The sequence below is a fragment of the Xiphias gladius genome, chromosome 7, assembly GCF_016859285.1.
Source record: "Xiphias gladius isolate SHS-SW01 ecotype Sanya breed wild chromosome 7, ASM1685928v1, whole genome shotgun sequence".
Classification (NCBI taxonomy): Eukaryota; Metazoa; Chordata; class Actinopteri; order Istiophoriformes; family Xiphiidae; genus Xiphias; species Xiphias gladius.
Genome location: NC_053406.1, coordinates 25,106,098 through 25,129,563, shown reverse-complemented (window position 1 = coordinate 25,129,563; position 23,466 = coordinate 25,106,098). Strand labels below are relative to the sequence as shown.

The 23,466-nt window shown below is 40.4% G+C and overlaps 1 protein-coding gene and 1 long non-coding RNA gene across 2 annotated transcripts in view; one reads left to right on the top strand and one right to left on the bottom strand.

Annotated features, from left to right (window-relative positions):
• Nucleotides 1-897: 897 nt before the first annotated feature.
• LOC120792402 lies at nt 898-21,548 on the top strand. Its single transcript, XR_005707801.1, has 3 exons — nt 898-1,085; nt 2,714-2,775; nt 21,467-21,548. It is a non-coding gene; the product is annotated as an uncharacterized LOC120792402 (long non-coding RNA).
• Nucleotides 12,073-23,466, bottom strand: part of gpr4 (G protein-coupled receptor 4) — a 43,294-nt gene continuing 31,900 nt past the window's right edge. The window contains exons 2-4 of the mRNA XM_040131569.1: nt 15,405-16,161; nt 13,622-13,886; nt 12,073-12,846 (exon numbers count right to left, since the gene is read on the bottom strand). Of these exons, the coding sequence (XP_039987503.1) occupies nt 12,125-12,846; nt 13,622-13,886; nt 15,405-15,533 (1,116 nt within the window). The 5' untranslated portion in view covers nt 15,534-16,161 and the 3' untranslated portion in view covers nt 12,073-12,124. The remainder of the gene's footprint in view (nt 12,847-13,621; nt 13,887-15,404; nt 16,162-23,466) is intronic.

Here is a 23,466-nt window from a genome sequence, read left to right as displayed (position 1 = left end):
TTGAACTTTACGAATTCTTTAGAAGTTATTAAAGTTTGGTGATTTACATTACATATCAACAAAACTGAAAGTGTTTTTGTTTTTATTGACATTTAGCCCCATTATGAATGTGCAACCACGGCAACAGATCATGGATGACGATTTTGAGAAATCCGGGAAATAAACACAGTTTGGTACTAAAAGAAGTCAGGCTAAGCTGTTGCAAACAATCCCTTATGTAGCTGATAATATTTTTTTTATGCTGCTAGCATTAACTAAATGAGGGGTTACAAAGAAATACTAAACCAAACAAGCATTTGACCAAAGACCAAAGACCAGAGAGGGTGGTTTGTTACTTGAGAGTTGGGATTACCGGGAGCGAAGTTTAAGAGCATAAGAAAACTGTGTTTCGTCCATCGTTTCTATCTGTAATAATACCATTATAATCACCAATAACTGCAGAGATATGGGAACACACTGAGATTACTAAAAGGAAGTCTGACAGTGCAAAGACATGGGCCAAAAATACAAAAATAAGACCCAACTTTTGATAAACCAGAACGAAGTTAACAGTCAATGTCAAACCCTACAATGGATTATTAAGTAGTTGGCGGGCTATGGACCCTTGCGAAAACACCCAACAACCATTTCTCCAATTTGTGCATCTGTCCAAACAACAACTCGACTAAACCCGGCTGGAAAAACCTTCCTACGCAAAACGTCTTTAGCTCAATTCGAAGACATTTCTCAAAGGCCTCTTTCCACCTTGGAACCGCTTCGGTAGAAAGAAAGTTAATCAGACAATGAGTCCATTGAGCCTGTGCTCTTCAAACAACCGGGACAATGCCGAGTAAAGCCTCGCCCCATAAATAAACCAGCTCTGGCTGAGCCGCGACGCTACGGGAGTCTCACCTTACGAACAGCCAGACCTTCCGTCGGCGGGCTGGACGCACTTGACGACCTTCCGCGAGTTTGTTTTTTTTTTTTGCGGAGACGTGTGGCTGAAACGGTGGATCCATCCGGACGTGGGTCCGCGTCGAAAGGGGGGACCAATACCAGGTGGCGGCGAAGGTGGCGGGACGGTTGTTAATCTGGATTTCCGGCAGGTGAGCGCGCGCTGCAATTTGAATATTTAACGGCGGTGAGGTGGGCGGGGTTTAGCCGCGCGGGTTAAAGCGGTACAGGTACCTCAGCTCCTGCTTGCCCCGGATGGATAGAGGTTTAAAAGAAACGGTAGGCCGCTTTCGGATTTTTAAACCATGTGATCAAATAACTTAAAAAACCCGAACACTTCAAAACGAATCGCTCTCGCTAACCAACGTGCGTGGTCTCACGTTGGACTCTAGCGCGGCAGTTCCACCTCTGTTGTTACGTTTGCACATCAGCACGTTTTGAGTTTGTTCAAAGAGCCGTAGGAAGGAGCTACTTCCGAAACATGAACTTTGTGGAGAATCCAGTGTAACTCGGTGTTGTTCTCCCCCCCAGCTACGTATGTAGCTCGCTCTGAAAGTGCCTGACTCAAACATGCGCTGGCTAATGGTGGCTCCCACCATTTGAAAGAAAGTAGAGCCCTTGTGGTAACTGGGACATGTATTATATGTATTCTCCGCTCATACTACTTACAAATACACCACTACCAAGGCCGGTTTTTTTGACATTCGCCCCTCTTTATGGGTCAATTATTCTCATTCTCACATTTAGCAGAGAGACAGTGGTGGTATGCTGCAGAATCATGTGATAAATATGTTTTCCAGGTCACTTGGTCATGAGATTAAGACTTAACAATGTCACAAGAAACTGCACCACAAACATTAAGAAACAATGATTTCATTCTTACTCACATACAGACAGGTTTGTTTTTTTTCCTCTTCTGTTTCACCAGAAAATTGAGACACAGTGAGAAACTCTGGGATTTTTTTTTTTTTTCTCTCCAGCATGAGGGACTCGCAAATAAAACCTTTTGCTTAATGTGGTTCTGAACACGTTTGGTCATTCCTTACACGGAGCAGGTAGAATCCAGATGGATCCGGATGCTACTCAGGGCTGAAAATAGTCCCCCAACTCCCCTGCATTATTGAGTGAAATAAGAATTTAGCTGTTTTTATTTGCAGATAATTCTCCTAAAAAGATGCTAGAAAGATGCTACTGATCATAAATCAGTAATAATGCATTACAAGACAGTGTTTCAGTGGTCAAGATAGACATAAAATATTATTTATTGAGTTTAAAGGTTAATTATTGAAATTGGACATGGTAGTTTGAATTTTATGTCACACACTTTTCAAATTGCAGTTGACTATTGGGTTAGAGCAGTATGATGCAGCAATTTATGTGTTTTTATGTTTTTTCGGTATACTAACATTATCATGGACAGCATGATAACCAATTTAATAATAACGTGTTGTTTTCTAGATGATATCCATTTATATAAATCAAAGAATTAACATTATTACATATTACTAACATATGACTTGTATATATATATATTTTTTTTCTCCATTTTCTTTTGAAGAACCCTTGACTTTATTGTGTGCCTCCGCTTCTGAAACCAAAGCTACGGCTTTGATAAACAGAGACATGACTGCAGACTCTTGTCTGGCAAATCAGCCTCACTCTTTTTTCTTCTTCTGTCTTTGCCCGTATCAGTGCTCTCAGTTTATTTTTTCTGTTCAGCTCTATTTCTGGGCAACACTGTACACAAGTGCGTATCTTGATTTCTGTTTCTCTCTCTCAGGTTCATTGTTAAAGTGGCGGTGAGGCGGTGGAAGAGGTGATGACTGAGGTTCAGCGCCAGACGTGAGTGAGACCTCAGAACATTATGACTTCATGAGGCTGAAGCAGAAACAGCCATTGTTTCATTTCCCTTCACCTCTTATCTCATCAAATAACAACATCATACACGATAAAATGCACAGACACAGACAGCATGCATATGGGTATATGATTACGCACAAAGAAATACACACATTCGGATACATGCATGCTGTTTATGCTGACTTTTTGTCTGATACATCCTCAATGTCGTCTTGAGGGAAATTTTTTATTTTATTTCATTTTTTGCGAACATTCACATTTTTATTAGCCGCACCATCCCAGCGTGGCTTGCATGGTTGGGATTGCTCATGGCCAAGCTCAGGGTGTATCCACCCCTTATCAGGAAACGATTATTGACATAGTGTGTTCCCCTTAACCTAACATTAACCATCGCAATTACATGTTTAACCACAACCCTAACCCTAACCTTACCCTTGGTCTAAATTTAGCCTAAATTCTAAATGTAACCCTTAAAACAAAGTCTAAGACCCAAAACAGCCCTTTTTAAGAAGTGAGGACTGGACAAAATGTCCTCGCTTGGTCCTCACAAAAAACTCATGGCTCTCCCAAACATACAAACAAGTACAGACACACACACACACACATGCAGAGACAGAGGACCACCGTCTGTGAATCTTTAAGATTGCTGCTGCTTGGTGACTCACCGCTCAATACTGGGGCGGAAAACTGTAAATCACAGAAGCAATTTCACCTTTAGGTCGACACGGGCCTTTTTATAGCTACAATCAGCAGAAATATATGGAGGCTTTGGACTTTTGTGTTGAAGAATCCACTCTTTGAAATTAGCTCTGTCTTTTCTGCAGACACAGGACTATATTGTTGTTCCTGTAGTCCTGGATACTGTTGTCTCAGACAGTTAGTGATACTCTTTACTACAGTTCCTTCTTGTTTGTTATGTTGCTAAACGACTGCATCAAATACAAAATGAATACATCCTTTACGAGTAAAAATCACAGATGTTGGTAACACACTCGGTATTTCCGAGTTACTTATTCCTTGATTACTAAATATTCACATGCATAGCATTGACAACATTAATTTGTCGCAACTCAAGGAAATAACAGCATTTACTGTGGTTAGTGGCAAGTCTGGCAACCAAACAACTCTGTACTTCTAACCATCTTGGATATTCGCCACACTAAGGAAATAGGCAGCCGCTAGCTAAGCCACATCTGTCAGTACAGGGTTGAGGGGTCTTATCCTTGTTGGTATGCATTCAGTGAACCATCGGAGGGCGCCAGCTGTTTCCTGCTCTCTATTGGTTGGGTCCTTTGTGAACTCTAGTCTCTCCTCAGCAACCGCACAGCCGCTGTGTGAGAATGATTCTGGGAAATATGTTAAATTATTAAACTAGTGGCAGAACAAGCTGGCTGAGGGAACATATGCCCAACATAAACACTTAAGAGGGTAATTGTAAAAGCTGAGAGAAGAATCTGTTCTATGTTGCTCTGGGTCAGTGTGTTGCCTAAATGTTAACTAAACTTGCTAAATACACAGTAAACACAACTAAATCAAGACACAAATGTTAATGTATTTAGTGCACTCGTAGATTCCCACATCGCTCGACCTTTAAAGCTGATGTTCACAACCAGGTCACACAGTACATGAATTATGGATAATCATTTGCAGTTGTCTCTCTGACATCTTTCCACGTCATATGAATCCACTTCCCTAACCTAAAGGCTCTGTGTGATTCAGTTGCCACAAATTTGTATTTCAAATGAGCAGTGTGATCTGGCTATGAATAAGAAGGTTGTGGATTATTTGAATAACTATGGGGTGAGTTTATGGAGAAGCTCCTGAATGACTTTGAGGAGTCTGATGTGTACAGGCAAGTCCACATTGTAATAAAAAGTGTTGCAAGATGTTTTCATTTCCATGTCTTTCGCGCTATAATTTTGATAACATTTCACAATGTAAAAAAATGAAACATTTAATTATGAATGATATTCAGATTGCCTCAGTATATTTATTTTATATACATTTTCAAACATATACAAACGTAATACATATAAAAATCACAGCAATAATCATCATCTGACAATGCTAAATATGTAGTTATGCCACAGCTAAGATTGTCTGAGGTTGTCATAGTAAGAAAACACACATGCATTTTCCAGATCCAGAGGAGTTTATTGTCCCACAAGCAGAAATTCTTTATTCTTTATGAGGCAGCTTAAAAAAAAATACTAACAATATCAACAGGATAAAAACTCAATATGACGATTAAAAGTGTGGCCACTCTATGTGTAAAACAGAATAACGGGTTCATGTGATAACACCGAGAAAAACTGCAACAGTAAGGATGGGGATAAGGGATCAGCTGTGTGGGCAGCCAAGAGGCAGTTTATGGTGTATTAGAATTAGGATTGTCTATTGCACATGGGATAAATGAAAACGTTTGTGCCTAATTTCAGCTTGTCAGAATGTTACAGTTTAGAGGATATCTTATATCTGTCTATTAAACCTTATAACTGTGAATTCTCACTGCCGATTTTACACATACTGGTGTTTTCCATGTTTTTTTTTGTAGCTAAAAAGACTTTGATAAGCCCACGAGGACCCTGAACGCCTCTCCAAACGTGATAACATTAAAAAACATACACGCTCGTCAATCAGAATTTAGAGCTCTTGTTCTGGACTCCTGCACAGTTCACGATACATGGTTTACATCCAAAAGCAATGTGGGTCCGTTTTTATTGTTCTTTACATTAGTCTGGGCTGTTATGGGGCTCGTGACCTGCTTCCTCTGCCAGAATGGAAATATAACTGAATGAGTTTCTAATTAGATTATAACATGCATCTTAAAAAAGGATTCTGGGTCACATTGGTCACAGTTGTAGGAGGAATATGCAGCTCACCAAGTGCTAAGTAGAGTAGTATATTGTAGGAATGAAGAATTTATCTACGGTTGAAGAATATCTTGTGCAAGGCACTTAAATTGCTGGGTGAGTCTTCTTCGTGTATTTCATGTTTTATCTTTTATTGAAAAAACCAAGTGGGCTGCTATTATAATTGTAAAGTTTCAAATTGTTAAAGCTTGAATTATTTCCTTTGTTCAGAACACCGATATGAACAGGCTCATTTTGAACTCAACATCGTGTCGAGTGGTATTCAGTCGGTTTGAGGGCTAGCAGATGTGTTGTTTCCCGGCTCTCTCAGTTAGGGTTATTTGGGTGTTTGTTTGTTTGTTTGTTTGTTTGTTTTAAGAAAAGGGGAAGGTAAGCTAAAGCATAGAGATAAGAAAGCTAATGTGCACAGTCAAATACCCTTCATAGTGGACTTGTTTGCAATGTACTTAGATTCCCGTAAATAATACAATGGTGATACAACGACAACCTGTAAACTCTAAAAATCTTTTAGAGGGTCTGTTTTTTATTGTATCCTGCAATTAAATAAAGCTTCTGTAAAGAATAAACAGACAAACCCATGTTGAGGGCTGCAACTAATGATTATTTTTGTTACTGACTAATGTACCGATTATTTTCTCTGATAATTGTTTTGTCTATAAAATATCAGAAAATAGTGAATAATTCCTGCTAGAATTTCCCATTGTCCAAAGTAATGTCTTCAAATGTCTTGTTTTGTCCAACCAACAGTCCAAAACCCAGTGATATTCAGTTTAATACCATGTATGACTCTCACATTTGAGTAGGTGGAACCAGTTTGGCATTTTTGCTTAAAAAATAGTTGCCGATTAATTTGCGGAATAATGGATTAATGGACTAATAGTTGCAACTCTACCCATTTGCCTTTGATGCTAGAGATTTATGCTAGGAGACTAACCGCTGTTATCAAAGTAAATGTTTATTGACTTAGAGTTTAGAAATCAATGAATTTTAGTTTCTTTTTGGTTGAACTTTTGAGTTTGCTGGTTAAAACATCAAATTAAAGCAGAAAATCAAATTTGGTGAGGTTTCATTTCAGGCCCCAGTCACTGGATAACTACGGAGTATCCGTGCACACCCTTCAGTTTTTACTTAAAGCTGCTATAATCAATTATTTTATATTAACAATGGGTCAAATTACTATGTGTATGTGTAATGGGTCGCTTGTATTGACAAATCCACCGAGAATGATCATGGGATCACTCTGCAGTTCCTGTAAGCGCCATGGAGCATTTTAGCATCTTTCAGCCCATTGTTTCGGCTCACTCTCACTACTGTCATCAGTGTCATTTCCAGACACACCAGGCAGCTGCTTTAACTAATGAAACTCTAAAACACTAAAATAGGGATGCAGCAATCCAACTTTTTTAGTCCCGATACCGATACAGATACCTGGCCTTTGCGTATCGGCCGATACCGAATACCAATCCAATACCAGTGTTTAATTAATAAGCTGTATGCCACACTGTGTGGAAGAGACTGGGATAAAAAAATTTTATGTGTAAGGGCATATCGGGCTCGACTTAAACATTGCTTTCTTAACTTTTGTAAAAAAAAAAAAAAAAAAGTCTAGCAAATAAATAAACATATATAAGTTTTAATGAATTGTTATTTATCATCCTGTAGTAGTAGTAGCAATAGAACTTGTTGGCGTGGCAATATATATACATATATATATACACATAAACACACACACACACACGTATATGTGTATGTATATGTATGTATATATATATATGTATGTATGTATATGTATATGTATGTATATGTGTGTTTGTATATATATATATATAAAGCCTAAAGGATAATAATATTTTAATACTGTGCTTACATCTTGTTTCTGTGGCCAAAAATTCAATTAATGCAGGTTTAACGGATGAATCTCTTGCTCTGACTGTAGGTCTGGTTTTAATTTTTTAAACTGAATTAGTTTTGAGGAAAGACCAAGGAAAGCAAAGCACGTCACTCCAATCTCTGTAAATCCCGTTTAGTTACTATCAGCTTTAAAGAGCTGAAAGTGTGCTCCAGTTTTACCTCTGTGGCTGCACTCAGGCCAGAAATACACCTGAATATCTCATAAAAAATAACAGCACAACCATCCTTTATGTCTGGAGGTGTTTCTGTATCCTTACCTGATAATAAATCACCATCATAATCAGGTGAGCTGCTGGTAATGACAGTGCGGCCTCTGGTGAGCTTCTATATATAGACCTATAGCAGAGGTGAGCAGTGAAGCATAGAGGGTGAGAGACAATGTTCCCTCAGAGAGAGGGAGAGAGAGAGCGGGCAAGTGAGTTATGTCCTTTCTCCCCTCTCAAGAACATAAAGGCATGTGTGAGCCGTTGCCATTTTGCTCACTTTTTCCAGCACACACATGCCTTGAAACAAATACGCACAAAAACACACATGTACAGTATACCTTTACATATGCTTATTCATGTATCTTATAGAAATACATTAGCTCAGTTTTTGTCTCTTTCTCCCTTTTCTTTCTCACACACCCACACTTACACAATGTCCTATCTTGTATAACACAGCGTGAATGTGTCCACCCCCACGAGGACAGGTTGTAAATATAGGGTAACAATGGAAAGGACACACCACACACTGTCCAAGGTAAGCGCACAAGCACACACAGTACACTCATTGAATTACACGCAGATAGACAGATGCAGGCGCAGGCACACATGCACAGATTCTACTGTATGTCCTTCAGGTCATTCATTAGCTGTACAGCTCTGGGAGTCCAGAACACAACGAAGTGAAGAGTGAAGAAGGTGACTTTGTGTTGGCAGCATCCCAGACCTGAGCTCTCTGCTGGTCAGTACAGGGATCGGTTACTAGAGGAACCCTGCAGTGCTGCAGCGATATGCAGACTTCTTGGTGCAAACTCTGTGATTTGTAGGAGTTTCACCTCTGTGTCTGTGCCTGTGTGTGTCTGGCTTGGATCTGTCAGGCCTGTTGGAAGGAGTTGCAGACAAATAGTTTGGCCAGCGCCGGAGCCTTTTTCTCATATGCTGCCCCTCTGATATACTGTTGGTGTTGCGTTTAAGCTTAAAACGGTTGTACAACGTGTCATCCAACCGATCTAAAGCCAAAAGTGTTAATATCTGTTCTGAATGGCCGCCCTAGGAGGACGAACGAAGAGTCTGCTGTATGTGCGCTGTTAAATGCGGAAAGGAGCATGCACGATTAAGCGGTCTCTCCTGGGGTAATAGTAGTTATGTGAAGACTGAGAGTTTAAGAGAGAAGTTCAAACCCTGCCTTTCCCACCTCTCCCACTCGTGACCAGTAGGTATGTAAAGTGTGTGTGACTGTTCAATTGTCTAATTCAGACAGATCCAAAACACTGTAGGACATCCTGGACATTTACAGCTTGGGTAACAATTTTACTGTTTGCCTTTGTTTCATCTTCTAAATAAGTGAACAGTTGGCTAAACTGTGAATTTGTTTAAAATTTCTGTAACTGACTGACTGCCCGTCTGACTTCTTTTTATCGATGTTGCTGCATTCCCAGATCTCAGAAATTTCAGCGACTTGGTGTGCACAGTGTTATCATACCTGATTGGAATGATGGCAAGAAAACAAAGAAAATCCAATAGATTTAAAAAGCAAAGGAAGAAAGAAAACATAATAAGATGACAAACAAACGGTTCGCCAATTCATTTCCCTTTAAAAAAGGCTCCTCCGTCCTGCTGCTGCTTCCATATATCTTTTTTTCAGCTTGTAGTTGCCAAACAAAGAAACAAAGGTGGATGCAAAGTTTCGTATGCATAATTTATTTCTCACTGACACTGTCAATCAACTAATACACATGAAGCCTGGTACCTCCTCTCTGAGACAGACATACAGATGCACAACAAAAGCAGTGGTACACAGAGCAGCGTTTAGGGCAAACCATGATGATCTAAAAGTGTCCAAAAAAAACTGCCTCAACATCATTGCACTGAATACCGTAATGCTTTCATGCCAAGACAACATAAAAAAAAAAAAATCATTGATGCTGCTGGGATCGTTTTTTCAAAACATTTCTCAGCCTTCCGATTTAATAGTAGGCAGGTGCAACTGCGACATGGACACCTATCTGTCGCCGTGAAATCACTGGGTTGGACCAGAGTTATATGAGCCATAATAATGCACACAAGGAAAGTCAGTATGTCTTTGTCTGAACATACAGCAGGGCCCCCTATAATGTAAACAGCTGCATCATTGAAACGTTATTGCCATTTACACTATGATTGCAAAAGACAACAGTAAAAGTTTAAAGATCCAGCTGATGACTGCAAGATTGAATTTAGAAGTTGAAGATGCATCTGCTCTGACAGCTGTGTTCAGTCTGCAGTTTTTCAAAGTGACATTTATTCTTTCTTTGTGTACAGTATTCAGTGCTCTGTGGTAGAAGCTGCCATTAAATGGATTAATGAGGAAAAAGCTGTTTGGTCGTTTTTTGTTGGATTTATTGTAAAAACAAGCTGCCAACTAGGAAAAGGAAAGTAGTTCATGTCAGTGTAATGTCAAATCATGGTAAATACATGCTTCACAACAACATTTTTATGAAGATTTCTTCTTTTTTCCGGGCTCTGACAACCTTTACTTGACATCATGACTTCAGAAAGTATTCAACATACGGCAAAATATGGCAGGTAAAGCAGCATTGCCGGTTAAAATTATAGTTATATTTACATAAAGAACAATCATCTTCACATACAAAAGGAGAGACATGCTTGCTGTAAATTTTTAGACTGTGATTTTCAAATAAATCGTTAAAAAAAAACTGATGTTTCATTACAGAGAAATATTTATTTTTTTCCCGAATATGACAAACAACGTTAGCAGCCAGCAGTGTTGCTGAAATCAGTGACTAATGTACAAGTCTTGCGTTTTCTCAAATTGAGGGGGAATGCGGTAAAAGGCTTTGGTTTAGGATTTTCTCTGTCACCTCAGTGAACTAAGTTCTGATTATTTTGCTCCCTATGGTATAAATGAAAGAAAAGGAAAAACATGGCTCACATTCAAGAGGAAACACACTTCTACTCTAAGCCTTCATTTTGTGACAGTTTATGAGCTGAGGTACTGTATAAGGCTCCATTATTTCCTTCAAAAAACCAATGAAACCGTAAAGACATTTCTGACAAGCGTTAAAAATGTTTTTGACCAGTAATCTACAATCTCTTTTTATTACCTTTCTGCTCTTCTTTCACATTCTAAAGTGGCACATGTGTGTGTCAATCCCAATCGCCTACATTCGCTCTTTGTCCAGTTGGGTGTCGATGCAGTCTGAATCCAATTGCGTCTCTGCTCAGAACACTAACAATACTCACCATGCAGAGGGTGGTCTGTTTAAATAATTCCTTTTAAATATTCAAGACTGTCTTCCTAGGCATGAATGATTCCTGGCACAGTGACAAATTGTTCAAATATGGAAGTTGTCAAATTCTGTTGGATAAAAGCCTTTTAGGCGCACTAACAACATGGCTGCAAGGCTGTCAGCTGGTCTGTCGTTCTTTTGCTCCAACACTTTGTCCAGACTGCACTAGCTCAACATTTACTGGATGGATTGGCATGAAATTTGGTACAGACATTCACGGTCCACTGAGGCTGGAACCTAATGACTTTGGTGAGCCCCTGACTTTTCATATAGCACCAGCAGTAGACCAAAATTTCTTCTGGTCCAACACTGCATGAGGATACCTCAAAATCTAATGTCTGAATCCTTGGCAGCCTCAGCTGCACTCTGGGATTTATGATAACATAACATGTTAATATGATATCATTAGCATGCAGAGCAGCTGTGCTACTGCATGCTGACACATGCTGACACGCTACAGCTTGAAGTAGTGAAAGTTAAATCAAATTAGCAAAATAGAACTGAGCCTGACAAACTGAGTCAGTCTGAGATATTTTAAAATGGCCACCATACAAAAGATAAACCCTTCTGATTTACAACTTCACGTGCCACCCTCAGGCCAAACTTTAAATTTTGCCCCTCTAGTGGTAAAGATTTAACAATAGCAAAGTCGTTTCTCCATTTTTCCTTTCACCCAACAATTTTTGTTTTCTGGTGTGTAAGCATTTCTTCTGTGCGAGCACTCTTTGTATTGTACTCCACACATTTTTCTGTATCCAGCACTTATCCCACTGAGGTTCAGTCGATGTCCACATGACCGCTCCTCATAATTGGTGTCAGCATTTCAACCTTGCAGGGGCTGCTACCGTGGCTACAGACTGTATGTCTCGTTTACTTCATCAATGTCATTCGCATTCTGGTTTGTTAAAGTGCCATTGAGTGGAAACTTTTACCCCAAGGATCTACAGTACTGACTGTATCTGATTCCGCCTGTCAGGCCAGAAGATATCAGATGTGTTCCTCTTTCCACTAACCTGAACAGTTTGGACCTGCTACTGGGTGTTCCAGGTAGAAGTCACTTCCTAACACTGAGGATGGTCATCTGTAGACACTCTTCCTTCAGAGCCACCAGCTCTGTCTTGTAGCTGTTTGTTTTGCCTCCATCAGTGTACACACAAGGCTGTTTCTTTGCTGATAGTGGTGTTTCCATGGTAACTGAACCAGCATTCAGTATGTCGGCGTGCGATGGTGAGCAAGAGGAGCCCTTGTGGCAGGCTGCAGAGAGTAACGCTGAGAGGGCTTGGCTGACATCATGCCTAGCCCCCTCGTTGACGAAACAGTACAAAATGGGGTCGGCGACACAATTGAGGCTGGTCAGTGCCAACGATACGTGGTACGCTGCATACAAGCTCACTTCTGAGCCACAGTCACACGGCTTCCTTAGAAACATGACACTCCTCACCAGGAGGAGGACGTGATACGGTCCAAAGCAGACCAAAACAATCAGGATTAAACTCAAAGCCAAACGCTGAATTTTGGCCTTTTCCTGACGTTCTGTTGAGACATTGCAGCGCACTGCTGCCAGGATCCCATGGTAAGCAACCAGCATGGCTGTCCACGGGGCAAGGAAGCCAAGAAATGTCCTGTAGAGGTTCATCCCTGCCACCCAGTCCTGCATGGGATACTTCTCAAAGCAGAAGGTGTGGTTGAACCGGTCCTGGAAGAGCTCATCATGGAAGAGAGGAGCAGAGTTGGCTACGATCTCAATGATCCATACCATGGCGCTGACGAGGACAGCTGCAGGAAGTTCAGGAGAGGAGAGAAAAGGAGAGGGGAGGGAAATATTAGAAATATTTATGGTAACTTCCATTCCTCTAGACTGTGTGAATACTGTACTCTATTCATTTGAAACAGAGTGCTCATGGAATAACGGACATATAATCACCGCCAAGAGTCCTTAACTTTTGATTGATTGAGTGACACCATATACCAACCTAAGAAATAATGAACATACAATACTTTATGAAATGGAGCCTTGCCGTCATCCATTTGAAGAGTTTCCATCCAAAATGCTTTTCCAGTTGGAAAAAAAAAAGTCCTAAATTTCATCATATTGTGTTTCTAGAAAAGTCAGTCTGGTGCCTTGTTTATTAATTGGGCTAAAGGTACGAATCATTAGATTTTATTAAAAATAATGACTTTAGCAGATATCCTCGTTTTAGTTATTTATAAAATCTTCTTTTGACATGGAAGTGATCTTATCTCCGCTCAAAGTGAATTTCCTGTTACGTCAGATTTGGCAGATGTGAAGACACACATCCCCTCCAGGCTTGGCAGTAGCACAGTTTGGGAAACTATCATCAAATGCAATATCTTAATCATGTAAAAAACAGGATGGGATGCAGTATACCATGTGTCTGATTTGAAAGAACAGACGCTGCATTATTGGAGAGTTAGTCACTTTTTCTGTAATTTTAGATTCATCCATCAGAGACACAATCATACCGTTTTTTTTTTCAAGTGGGTTTGTTTTAAGGACAGAAGTCATCAGCCCATTCTTCACTCTACATACCTGTTTTGATTCGTCGGACCTTGGTGAAGCGCAGAGGGTATGCCACAGCCAGGTACCTGTCCAGCGATATACAGCAAAGGAAGGCGATGCTGACGTAGATATTAGTGTAGAAGATGAAGCCAAACAGTTTGCAGCTCTCTTGACCATGGATCCAGTGATCATGCTGCAAGAAGTAGTCGATCCACAGAGGGAGAGTGGTGATGTAGAGGAGGTCAGCTACCGACAGGTTGATCAGGTAGATGCCGAGCTCATTGCGTTGGCGTACCTGGAGGGAGGAATGTGATGAGGGGAAGGAGACAATAGGGAGGAGAGATTATGGGAGGAGAGGAGAGGAGAGGGAGGTAGAATGGGAGATGGTTTAAAGAAGAAAATGGATGGAGACAGAGATTTACATTTGCAAAGATAGAGAGTATTAAGAGCATGGCATGTTTTGTTCAACATCTTTGCTATTTGTATACAAGACAAAGTCAGTGAAAAATTTATGAGGCAAACAGTGGCTGTGTTTTCTCTTTATGCAAACTTTGAAAGTGTAAGAGACAATAAAATGCAAAAGATGTTTGTATTTCCATTAGCTCCATTTTGATTGAAATGTGGCTACTAGGGGGCAGCTCCATTTCCCGTGCAGTATTGATATTACAATATTAATATTTAGGCAGAACAGCCCTGGGAAATAAACAGCACACCAAGTACGTTCACGTTTTGGATTCAGTTCACATATCGTCTTTAATGAAGTTGGTGGCTCTCAGAAATCCAGTTAATGCTACCAAGCATTGAAGGGTGCTTGGTAACTCCAATAACCATAATGCACCTCTGACACAGTGCACCTATGCTTATCTGAGTCGTGACGTGTATTTGTTGGAACAAACTGAGTGTAGAAAGTTTAAAACATGGCACTGATGCTGAGATGGTAGCCAAACAACCAATTGTTGAAACGTAATGACGTTTGTGCATGAAAAAACATGAGTTAGTGAACTTGCTCGAATGAAAAGTCAATAACAATCCGTCCTGTTGCCAAAGCAAACTGACAGTGTGTGGGAAAAAGTGTTTGATGCTGTATGGGAAAATATCCTCAAATGCTCTGTTGACTGTATATAGCAGGCAGTGCCAGACATGTTACTAGGAAAATGTAAAAAACGACCCCCCTCTGATTACACAGCGAAAACCTAATCATGTTAACTACATTATTACTTAACAGGAACTGTAATTTGTTACATAACTCATTACATAACTTTCCTTTTTTCTGCAATTAATTTACAGAAAACAAAGCATTTTAATGAGCAGTCAGCCCACACATTGAAGCTGTTTACTGACCATCAACAGATGTGTGAACCCCGCTTCACACACAAAATTAGAAATTATGTATCATAGTCATCTACCTGACTATTTAGCTAAGCAATAGCATCACTGATCATAATGCCATGGCATGGCACTGCTTCTTGCTATCTTGATTTCAGTATTGGGGCCTTAGGACAGTTGTGAATCTTGATGAGTTATCATGGCTGCAGTCTTTATTTGTAACAGATACATTACTTATATTCTATTCATCTCAATGGCTACATGGCAGGGTTTTTTTTTTACAATACATTTTACATTGCCCTTTTTAGCGACTTAATACAGTCTAAGTTTTACACATCTGGGTATTTTTGACGAACGCAGAACCAAATCCAAAATGAAACCGGCTAACAGAGCCCTGACCCTGTGTGTGTGTGTGTGTGTGTGTGTGTGTGTGTGTGTGTGTGTGTGTGTGTGTGTGTGTGTGTGTGTGTGTGTGTCCCCTCCTCACCTGCATGTAGGCAGCCCACAGTGCCATGCAGTTAGTGGGCAGCCCCAGAACGATGACTATGATGTAGAGCGTGGGCTGGAAGAACTGGTCCACCTTACTGTCCACATCACAGAATGAGATGTTGCACATTGTCGTGTGTAGAATCGTGTGTGTGTGTGTGTGTGTGTGTGTGTGTGTGATGTGTGTCCAGTTACTCTCAGCTCTGTGTATCTTGCTGTAGTTTCACTATATTCAAGCTCCAGCAGTTTGAGAGTGACATGCCGACGCTGGCGTCCTGCTCGGCTACCACACGACTGTCCAAGAAGGAGTGACAGAAGAAAACAGAACTGTCACTTCTGGGGCATTTCATGGTTCCTGTTTCTTAAAACACTGTACTTCTTGCCCAGCGGGCTTGGTGAGTCATAATCCTCTCTCACAATTTAAAGACAGTCCTGTGTCCCTCAGTGTGATGGAAAAGACGAGAAGAAAGGAAGGCGTGACGGATAAAATGTACTGAAATGGAAGCTGCCTTATCAACACTGTGCCAGGCCTCCTGCGCCTGGACAGGACCTCATCAATCTTTCAGAGATTAGAGGTCTGCCAGGTCTACTGTGAGAAGGAGAGGCTGAACATCAGTGTGTGTGTGGGTGTGTCTCAAGGTCCTGATGATACACAAAACTCCTCAGGGATGTTCACACCAAAACACAGGAATGACTTTAGAGAGCTTCAGCACTTTGGAGCCAATAGGCCGTCCATTTACTCTGAACTCCTGACGCATCTGCAAGAGAGGGGGACAGGGACACTTTTAAATTATGATGCTTTATAATTAAAGTATATGTCTCACAATACAACAACAAAATGGAAAAAGAAAAAATGATTAAAGCTAATATATGAGTAACATAACAAAGTTGAAGACAGATTAAAACAGAAAAAAACCCTTCAAGGCATGTAAAAGTACTAAAAAAAACTAATAAAATTACTAAAAAACACAAACAGGGACTTTAACAAAGAATATGGAGCAGTGCTAGCTATTTAATCTATAAATGCAAGTCTTTAAAACACGCAATTTTTGATGACTATTGTCTGACAGTGTCATATACTGTATATTCAGTATGAGCTGGTTCCAGCTCCTTAAAAGAATTATTCAAACTCTAGACCATTACAACAAATGGAAATACAGTATTCTACCTGTCCTGTGCATCATTTTATGCATGTTTCGCTGATATATTTGCTATAGAATTTAAAATAAAAGTTTGGTTTGAACAATGTTTGGTTACACAACATGAGTTTGTGATGACTGGGATCAAAACTTTAACTAAACATTTTGCTCTTTGTGCACTTATTTACAATCTCCACTGCTCCGACCAGTCAGGAATGCAGGAATAGAAACAGAAAATCCATCAAGAATGTAGTTTGTCCTCACTTCTTTTCCCCCTTCTGGCTTGTCGGAGCTCTCCTCACACAACAGCCATAAAACTTTGGGTTTCAGGCTCATTTGCTATATATATTTGCTGTGCTCTACATCTAGTCCACATAAACTTTTAATGCACTAGAGTTTCTTGTCAGAAGACTCAGACCTGCAATTTCTAGGCTTTTCGTTCATTTATTTGCAGTGAGTGGAATCTTTTGTGCGGTGAAAACAAGCCACTCAAAATTGCCTGGAATGAACACACCCTCAACACATATAGTCAAACCCTTTTCTTCCTGCTGCCTTAAACATCCAGAAAAATGTGTGAAAGAAAAGACAATGACAGAAAACGAAGCAAGACGCAGCGAGTACAGTGAAGCAGCTGGGGTTTATCTGGGTGACATTCATACAAGGACTTTCTAAGATCTGGTATGATAACACAGAAAATGCTGAGACACTGTACAGGCACAAAAAGACCTTGCACAGAGTGCAAACAGAGAATCCAGGACATATGATAAGCATTATTGAAGCCATCATATTAACATGATCTGAATATATATGTACAGTAGAAAGAGAGAGAGAGAGAGCAAGGTGGGAGCTCAGTTTCTGTTTCCCTCATCAACTTCTCACTTTCCATCCTGAGCTCGGCTTCTGTATATACATGTTGGACCGCCTTGATATTTTTTGCATATGGCTGATGTGAGTCCACATATGCTTTTAATCACTTTACTTAAATATGTTCTTAAGCACTGGGAACTGCCTCTCTCTACAGTTTATGTATGTTTCAGCTTCTTTTCATTCCTCTTAGATCGATAGATTCCGGGAGTCATTGCGAAGGTTTTTCAGCATGAAGAACCAACTGGAGGCTGCAGCTTTTAAACATTTCAGTGAAATGTTTATCACAGAAAAAGACTGAATTTAAATTAAGAAAAATAATCGCGTAAAGTAGTAAAGTTCGTCCTCTGTGGACCACGAATATCCACAGCACATTTCATGGCATCTGCCTGATGGTAGCGCTAGAGGAAAGGTCAGGTAGGTCATCAGAAACATTAGAAATCGTCCTTTAGCGGCTGTGAGCATACACAGAAGTTTTCAGGGAAATCTGGCTGTCAAGTCTGTTATGGATCATGATATAAACCAAATAATCGCATGACCTGGCAGACATGAGGTGTAGTGAACAAAAGTGAGCCCCATGATTTCGCAGTCCATGACCGATGCTCTTAAGGCAGACTGAGAAACTCCCACACGTCAGCTCCATGACTAAGGCGTTGTGTTGCCTATAACCAAGGAAAAAGGGTAGGTGTGTCAGTGGTCACTTCCTCGTTAAAAATCCAAGGAAAAGGCATCAGAGGTGTCTTTCGGCACACAGGAAATAAAGAGCTGTGAAGGAAACAGCTTCGGCCTGTGATAATGTGACAGTCACTGGTGTGGAACAGCGATTTTGGACTGAGCTTACCCAGTGCCGCAGTCATATACACAAACAGGTAAGCAAACACACACGTGAGGGCTAAGTGAGGTTTTATTTCTACGGTGACCTTGTAAAATTACTCTTTGTTGGGGGAACCACCCATGTTGATAAGCTGAACCAGAGCTGCGTCACATCTCTGCTGTAATCTGTTATCACACACATTACCACCACGGTGCAGAGATATTTGACTGTTGTCTTAACAAAAAAGGCCTCACACTGGAGGTTTAAGTAATTACCTCGGACCCTCCATTTCCCAAAGAGGCTTGTTTGTGTTGTTAGAATACTAAATGTTAACAACTCTGCCCATTGGTTCACAGGGTGTGCGTGTCAAGTTGGAGGTGCATTGTCTCATTTTTCCTTCGAATCCCCCGTAAAGGTTCTGTTTTCAATGTTAGAATTCCACATTGAAGCAAGCAAACAATGCCTCAGCTGACTCACTGAGGAATGCTAGCGAGAGAAAAAAGCTTTTTGTTTATGGCCTTTTAGGGAAACTTCACTCCCATGAAGTGTTTTAAGGACCATTGTTTGTGCTTTGAGAATGATGGTCGTTCCATAACAGAGAAACTATGACAGCATTTAGCATAAAATGAAATAATTTTCCCCATTAACGTTTCTTTTAGCATTTGTGTCGGCGTGGTGACATTTTCATTTTGAATGGATCGTTAATGCCTGAAATAGAAAATGTGAAGTCCATTTCACAGTCAGTGTCGTGATGACTGGAGGATGAGGTCTTCAAATACTCTAGCGTTAGGCTTACAATGCCAAAATACTCCATCCCATGTAAAAGTCCTGCATTAACTGTATTAACAGTTAATTACAATTAAAGTACCAAGAGTATTCATATTAAAGAGTTTACCTCCACTCGTATATATCCAGTTTTGAGGAGTCACAAGTTTTCATACAGGCAGGACAGACAAGGGATGGAGGAAAGGAAAGACGCAAAGACAAGGAAAGAAAGAAACACAAATGAAAAGATAGAAGGACGTTAGAAAAGAAGCAAAGATAAAGAAGGCAAGAAAGACAGAATGAAGGAAAGAAGGGAGGGGAAAAACTTCAAGTTAAAAAGTTGGGTAAACCCTGTAAACTCTGATTGTAATACAATATCAGTTTCTTTAAATTGTAGTACAGTACTTCAGTAAATGTACTAAGTGACTTCCTACTTTCAATTTGATTTTTTTTTAACCAACGCAACTTTCTGAGAATGAACACTCAATTCAAAGACAATTCAAGATACTAATCTCGGTGTGAGGGTGTTTGGAAAGAACAAATACAATGTAGTATCTGTCTGCATCCCCCTGCAGTGACAGCGCTCCACTCTCAAAAAGCTGAGCTCACATCTGTCGCCATTGAGCACCACAGACTGACCTCACTTCCTCATCGGATAAAACAGCAGGGCCACATGCCAGTGACAAAAACACTGCCGGGCACCTTTTCCAGTTCTTGATCACTGCTCTCAGTGTGTGTGGAGGCCTGGGTGTGATTGTGACTTTGTGCTCAAGTCAAACTAGGGAGACTTTCTGATAAAATCTACACTAGGTTCATGTAAGAGAAAGTCACTTGAGACTGAAGTATGACCACACTCGGAGGAGCAATATGACTAACACAAAGTGACATGGGCTCGTTTCCCAGTGTGTCGCAAAAATCACTTCAGTTATTTTTATCCACCCAGTCAGCAGAAATGATTTTTCTGCAGTCAATTACAAAGAATCATAACGCAGCGTTTGCATGCCACAAGCGCACAACCTTCTCATGGTGTTGTGATTCGTGTGCGTCTGTGTGTGTGTCTGGCGGCAGCAGACCTGACATTCACCCTGTATCTGACATGCTGATGAACAGAGCCATGGTGCTCAGTCACAGTCACAGAGGAGTGTTATCCACCTGTTACACACCTGCCACTTATTAAGGGACGTCTTCACCGTCAACGTACATTTCTTCCTAGAGTTTTGACCTTTAGTAGAGCTATGGAGCAGTGTTTCTGAAAGTGGGTCCCTGTTTTGTCTGTATTGTGCACAAAAATGTGGGCCGCTTGATTCATATCCTGCTAGTGGTTTCACACTATTTCACGGATGGAAAGTTAGTGGCTGTAATGCACCAACAAACAGCGTGATGCGCCAACAAATGCGGTGGAGAAAAAATTGCTAGAAGGCATACATGGATGTAAACAATGTACGGCTTAAATTATTTGGAAAAAATCAGCATTACACATGCTCTTAGGAAGAAATGTGTTCTGCTTCTAGAAAGTACTGACTTAAGGGGCTGAATAGTTTTGTAAATAAGGGGTTCAGGTTTTTGATTTTTAATAAATTTGCAAACATTTCTAAAAACATTTTTTCACTTTGTCTTCACAGGTTACTGAGTGGAGACCGATGGACAAAAAAGGCCATTTTATCCATTTAAAATTAAATCTACAACACAATAAAGTTTGCAAGTGAAGGCCACTGTAGTTATTACAGTGGACAGCGTGTAGCAAGCCCCTCAGCAGTAACATTGGACTTGATGCCCTTGAACTTAGCAGAAACAATTGTAAAACTTATTGCAAAAAATCCTTGGATTAGTTTTTGAGAATGAAAGTTGATTTTAATGATTGAGATGTGTCCTTCGGGCAGCTTTACGTCTTTCCTTTATTTCTTTCCGTCAGTCACACACATTGCAGGAGAAAGTGTCACAATGGTTTGTATTACGAAAAGTACAGTTCTGCAGGGACATACTGTAGCTGAAGGTATGAGGCCACCGTTCACAGCTGGAAAGAGGTTCAAGGGGTTTATTAGTAATTAGGAATTAGAAATGTGTGCGTGTGCGCGTGTGTGTATAGGTATCCAAACTCCGGATATAACAACTCGACTAGTGGACAATTATATCCTGGAACAACAACAAACTTATTGTGAGCTATGACAGGCATGCCAAACATTTAAAGATGCTCTGATGATTTTTTTTTTTTATATACATCAAAGCAACGCTGATGTATATGTGTCACCGTAAGGTACGGTCATAGTCAGTGACTTTGTGGTGTGATAAGCTTGAATTGAAGTCACGTGACCCGGTACAAGTCTTGCCATGTGTGACCAAGTGTAAGTTAACACCGGATGATAGCATAATGTAACTCTGATGAAAAATAATGATGAAAAAAAACTAGGCTGCTGTATGAACTGCTGGCTTGGTGTCATGGTGGAACTGTTTGTTTATGTGAAATGTCCTGTGTCTGTGCAGAAACACTGGAGAATGTGGAACCAGGAGGGAAGATGACACAAACTAGAGCCTGACCTGTATCTTAGAAAATGGAAACATCTGGGTCAGTGATGAAGTCATTTACCCTGTTAGGGAGATATGAAAGTAGACTCTGTGTGTGTGTGTGTGTGTGTGTGTGTGTGTGTGTGTGTGTGTGTGTGTGTGTGTGTGTGTGTGTGTGTGTGTGTGTGTGTGTGTGTGTTTGTTTGTTGCACTTCTTTATCCAAAATGAATTTCCAACCTTGAAAGTGATGGCGTTCTCGGAATAGGAGGTCCAATCCACACATCTTGATAGGTCTATTTGAGTGTTAAAAATTAACTCCAGTTTATTCCAACTGTGGTCTGATTATCATAGTTTTCGTCATCATTTCCATCAGTTATTATAATATTACACTGACCGAAGTAATCGGAGAGATCCAGAAACACATTTACATCGATAAAACTAAGTCCAATGGGACAAGAAAAGAGCGGTCGGACAAGTTGTGAACAAGAAATCAGTTTAGCCCGATTCTCTAAACCACTTTGTTAGGAAGTAAAACCATAGCGAATGTAACTGAAATGTAATCTATAATCCCTCTTTGCGCAGGAAATCTGTGTGCACACAATTATGGTAAGCACTATAATATAGACGTGTGTGTGTGTGTGTGTGTGCGCGTGCGTTTAGGTGCTTTAACAGTGACTGTGTGGCTGTTTGCTGAACATTCCTGTTGACCGCAGCAGAAACAGGAAGACAGTAATGCTGCACTATCAAACATGTCAACACACCTCTTACACTTCACCACTCAGTCACTTCCAGAAACCAACGCCTGCCCCCCCCCACACACACACACACAAGTATACTTCCATCTTTGTGAGGACACTCGTTGACATAACGCGTTCCATAGCCGCTTACGCTAACCTTAACCATCACAACCGAATGCCTGACCCTTACCCTTAACCTAAACTAAATCTAACATGAACCCTAAAACCAAGTCTTAGCCCTCAAGCAGTCCGGTGAAGGTTTCAGGACCAGACTTTCCCGAGTTGCCCTCACTCCCAACGTCTAATACTCAAGCCGGTCCTCACAAAGATAGAAGTACCAATACACACACACAGACACACACACAGAGTTCAGCTCAGGGGATCTTTGATATTTGAAAGCTGGTAGCCAAATGACTGATGAATTGTTTTACCCTTGTGACTAAGTCTCATTGAGAGCATTTGGCATATCTGAAGATCGACCCCCAAGGGTGTCATCATGCCTACCCTTCATTTTCTCTGGTTAAAAACAACATTTCTTTTACTGTATTTTTGTATTTACTTTGTTTATATCCACACTTATTATAAATTAATAATATAAATAAACCCGACACAAGTCATGGAGTCACGACTTGTGCTAAGTTCACAGAGCACAATTTTAGCCCTGATTTTCCACTCGCCGACAGTTTTCTGGAGCTCGCTGGGAAAAAGCCCCGGATCAGAGGCAGGTCGGTGTTTGATCGCAGCCTGCGAACTGGCGACCGGTATGCCCACGAGCCACACGCGAGGAGCGGGCAAGACGTGGGCGGTGAGGGGAAACCCAAGGGGAGGAGTTGTACAACATCAATAAATAAATAAATGTAAAATTAAATCAAATAAATATGTGGACAGCAGAATATGGAATATTGTTTTAACTCTCCCCGACAAAGATGTGTGGCCTAACAAAATCAAAGAACTGTTATTTAAAATCTGACATAGATCTTATCTGATAAATTCCATTATTTAAATTCATTCCTAATATAGAAGACAAATGCTCTTTCTGTAGTTATAGGGTGGAAACACTAAAACATCTGTTTATTCGTGTGTCTCAACACACGAGACAGTGTTTTGGGCCGATTTTCAGCTGGTTCTTAAACCATATTTTGATATTCAACAATCCTAATTTCTCCAGCAACGAACAATAGGGGGTTAATTTGCTGATTATTTTAGACAAATTGTACATTTATTTTATGATAAATGAAATT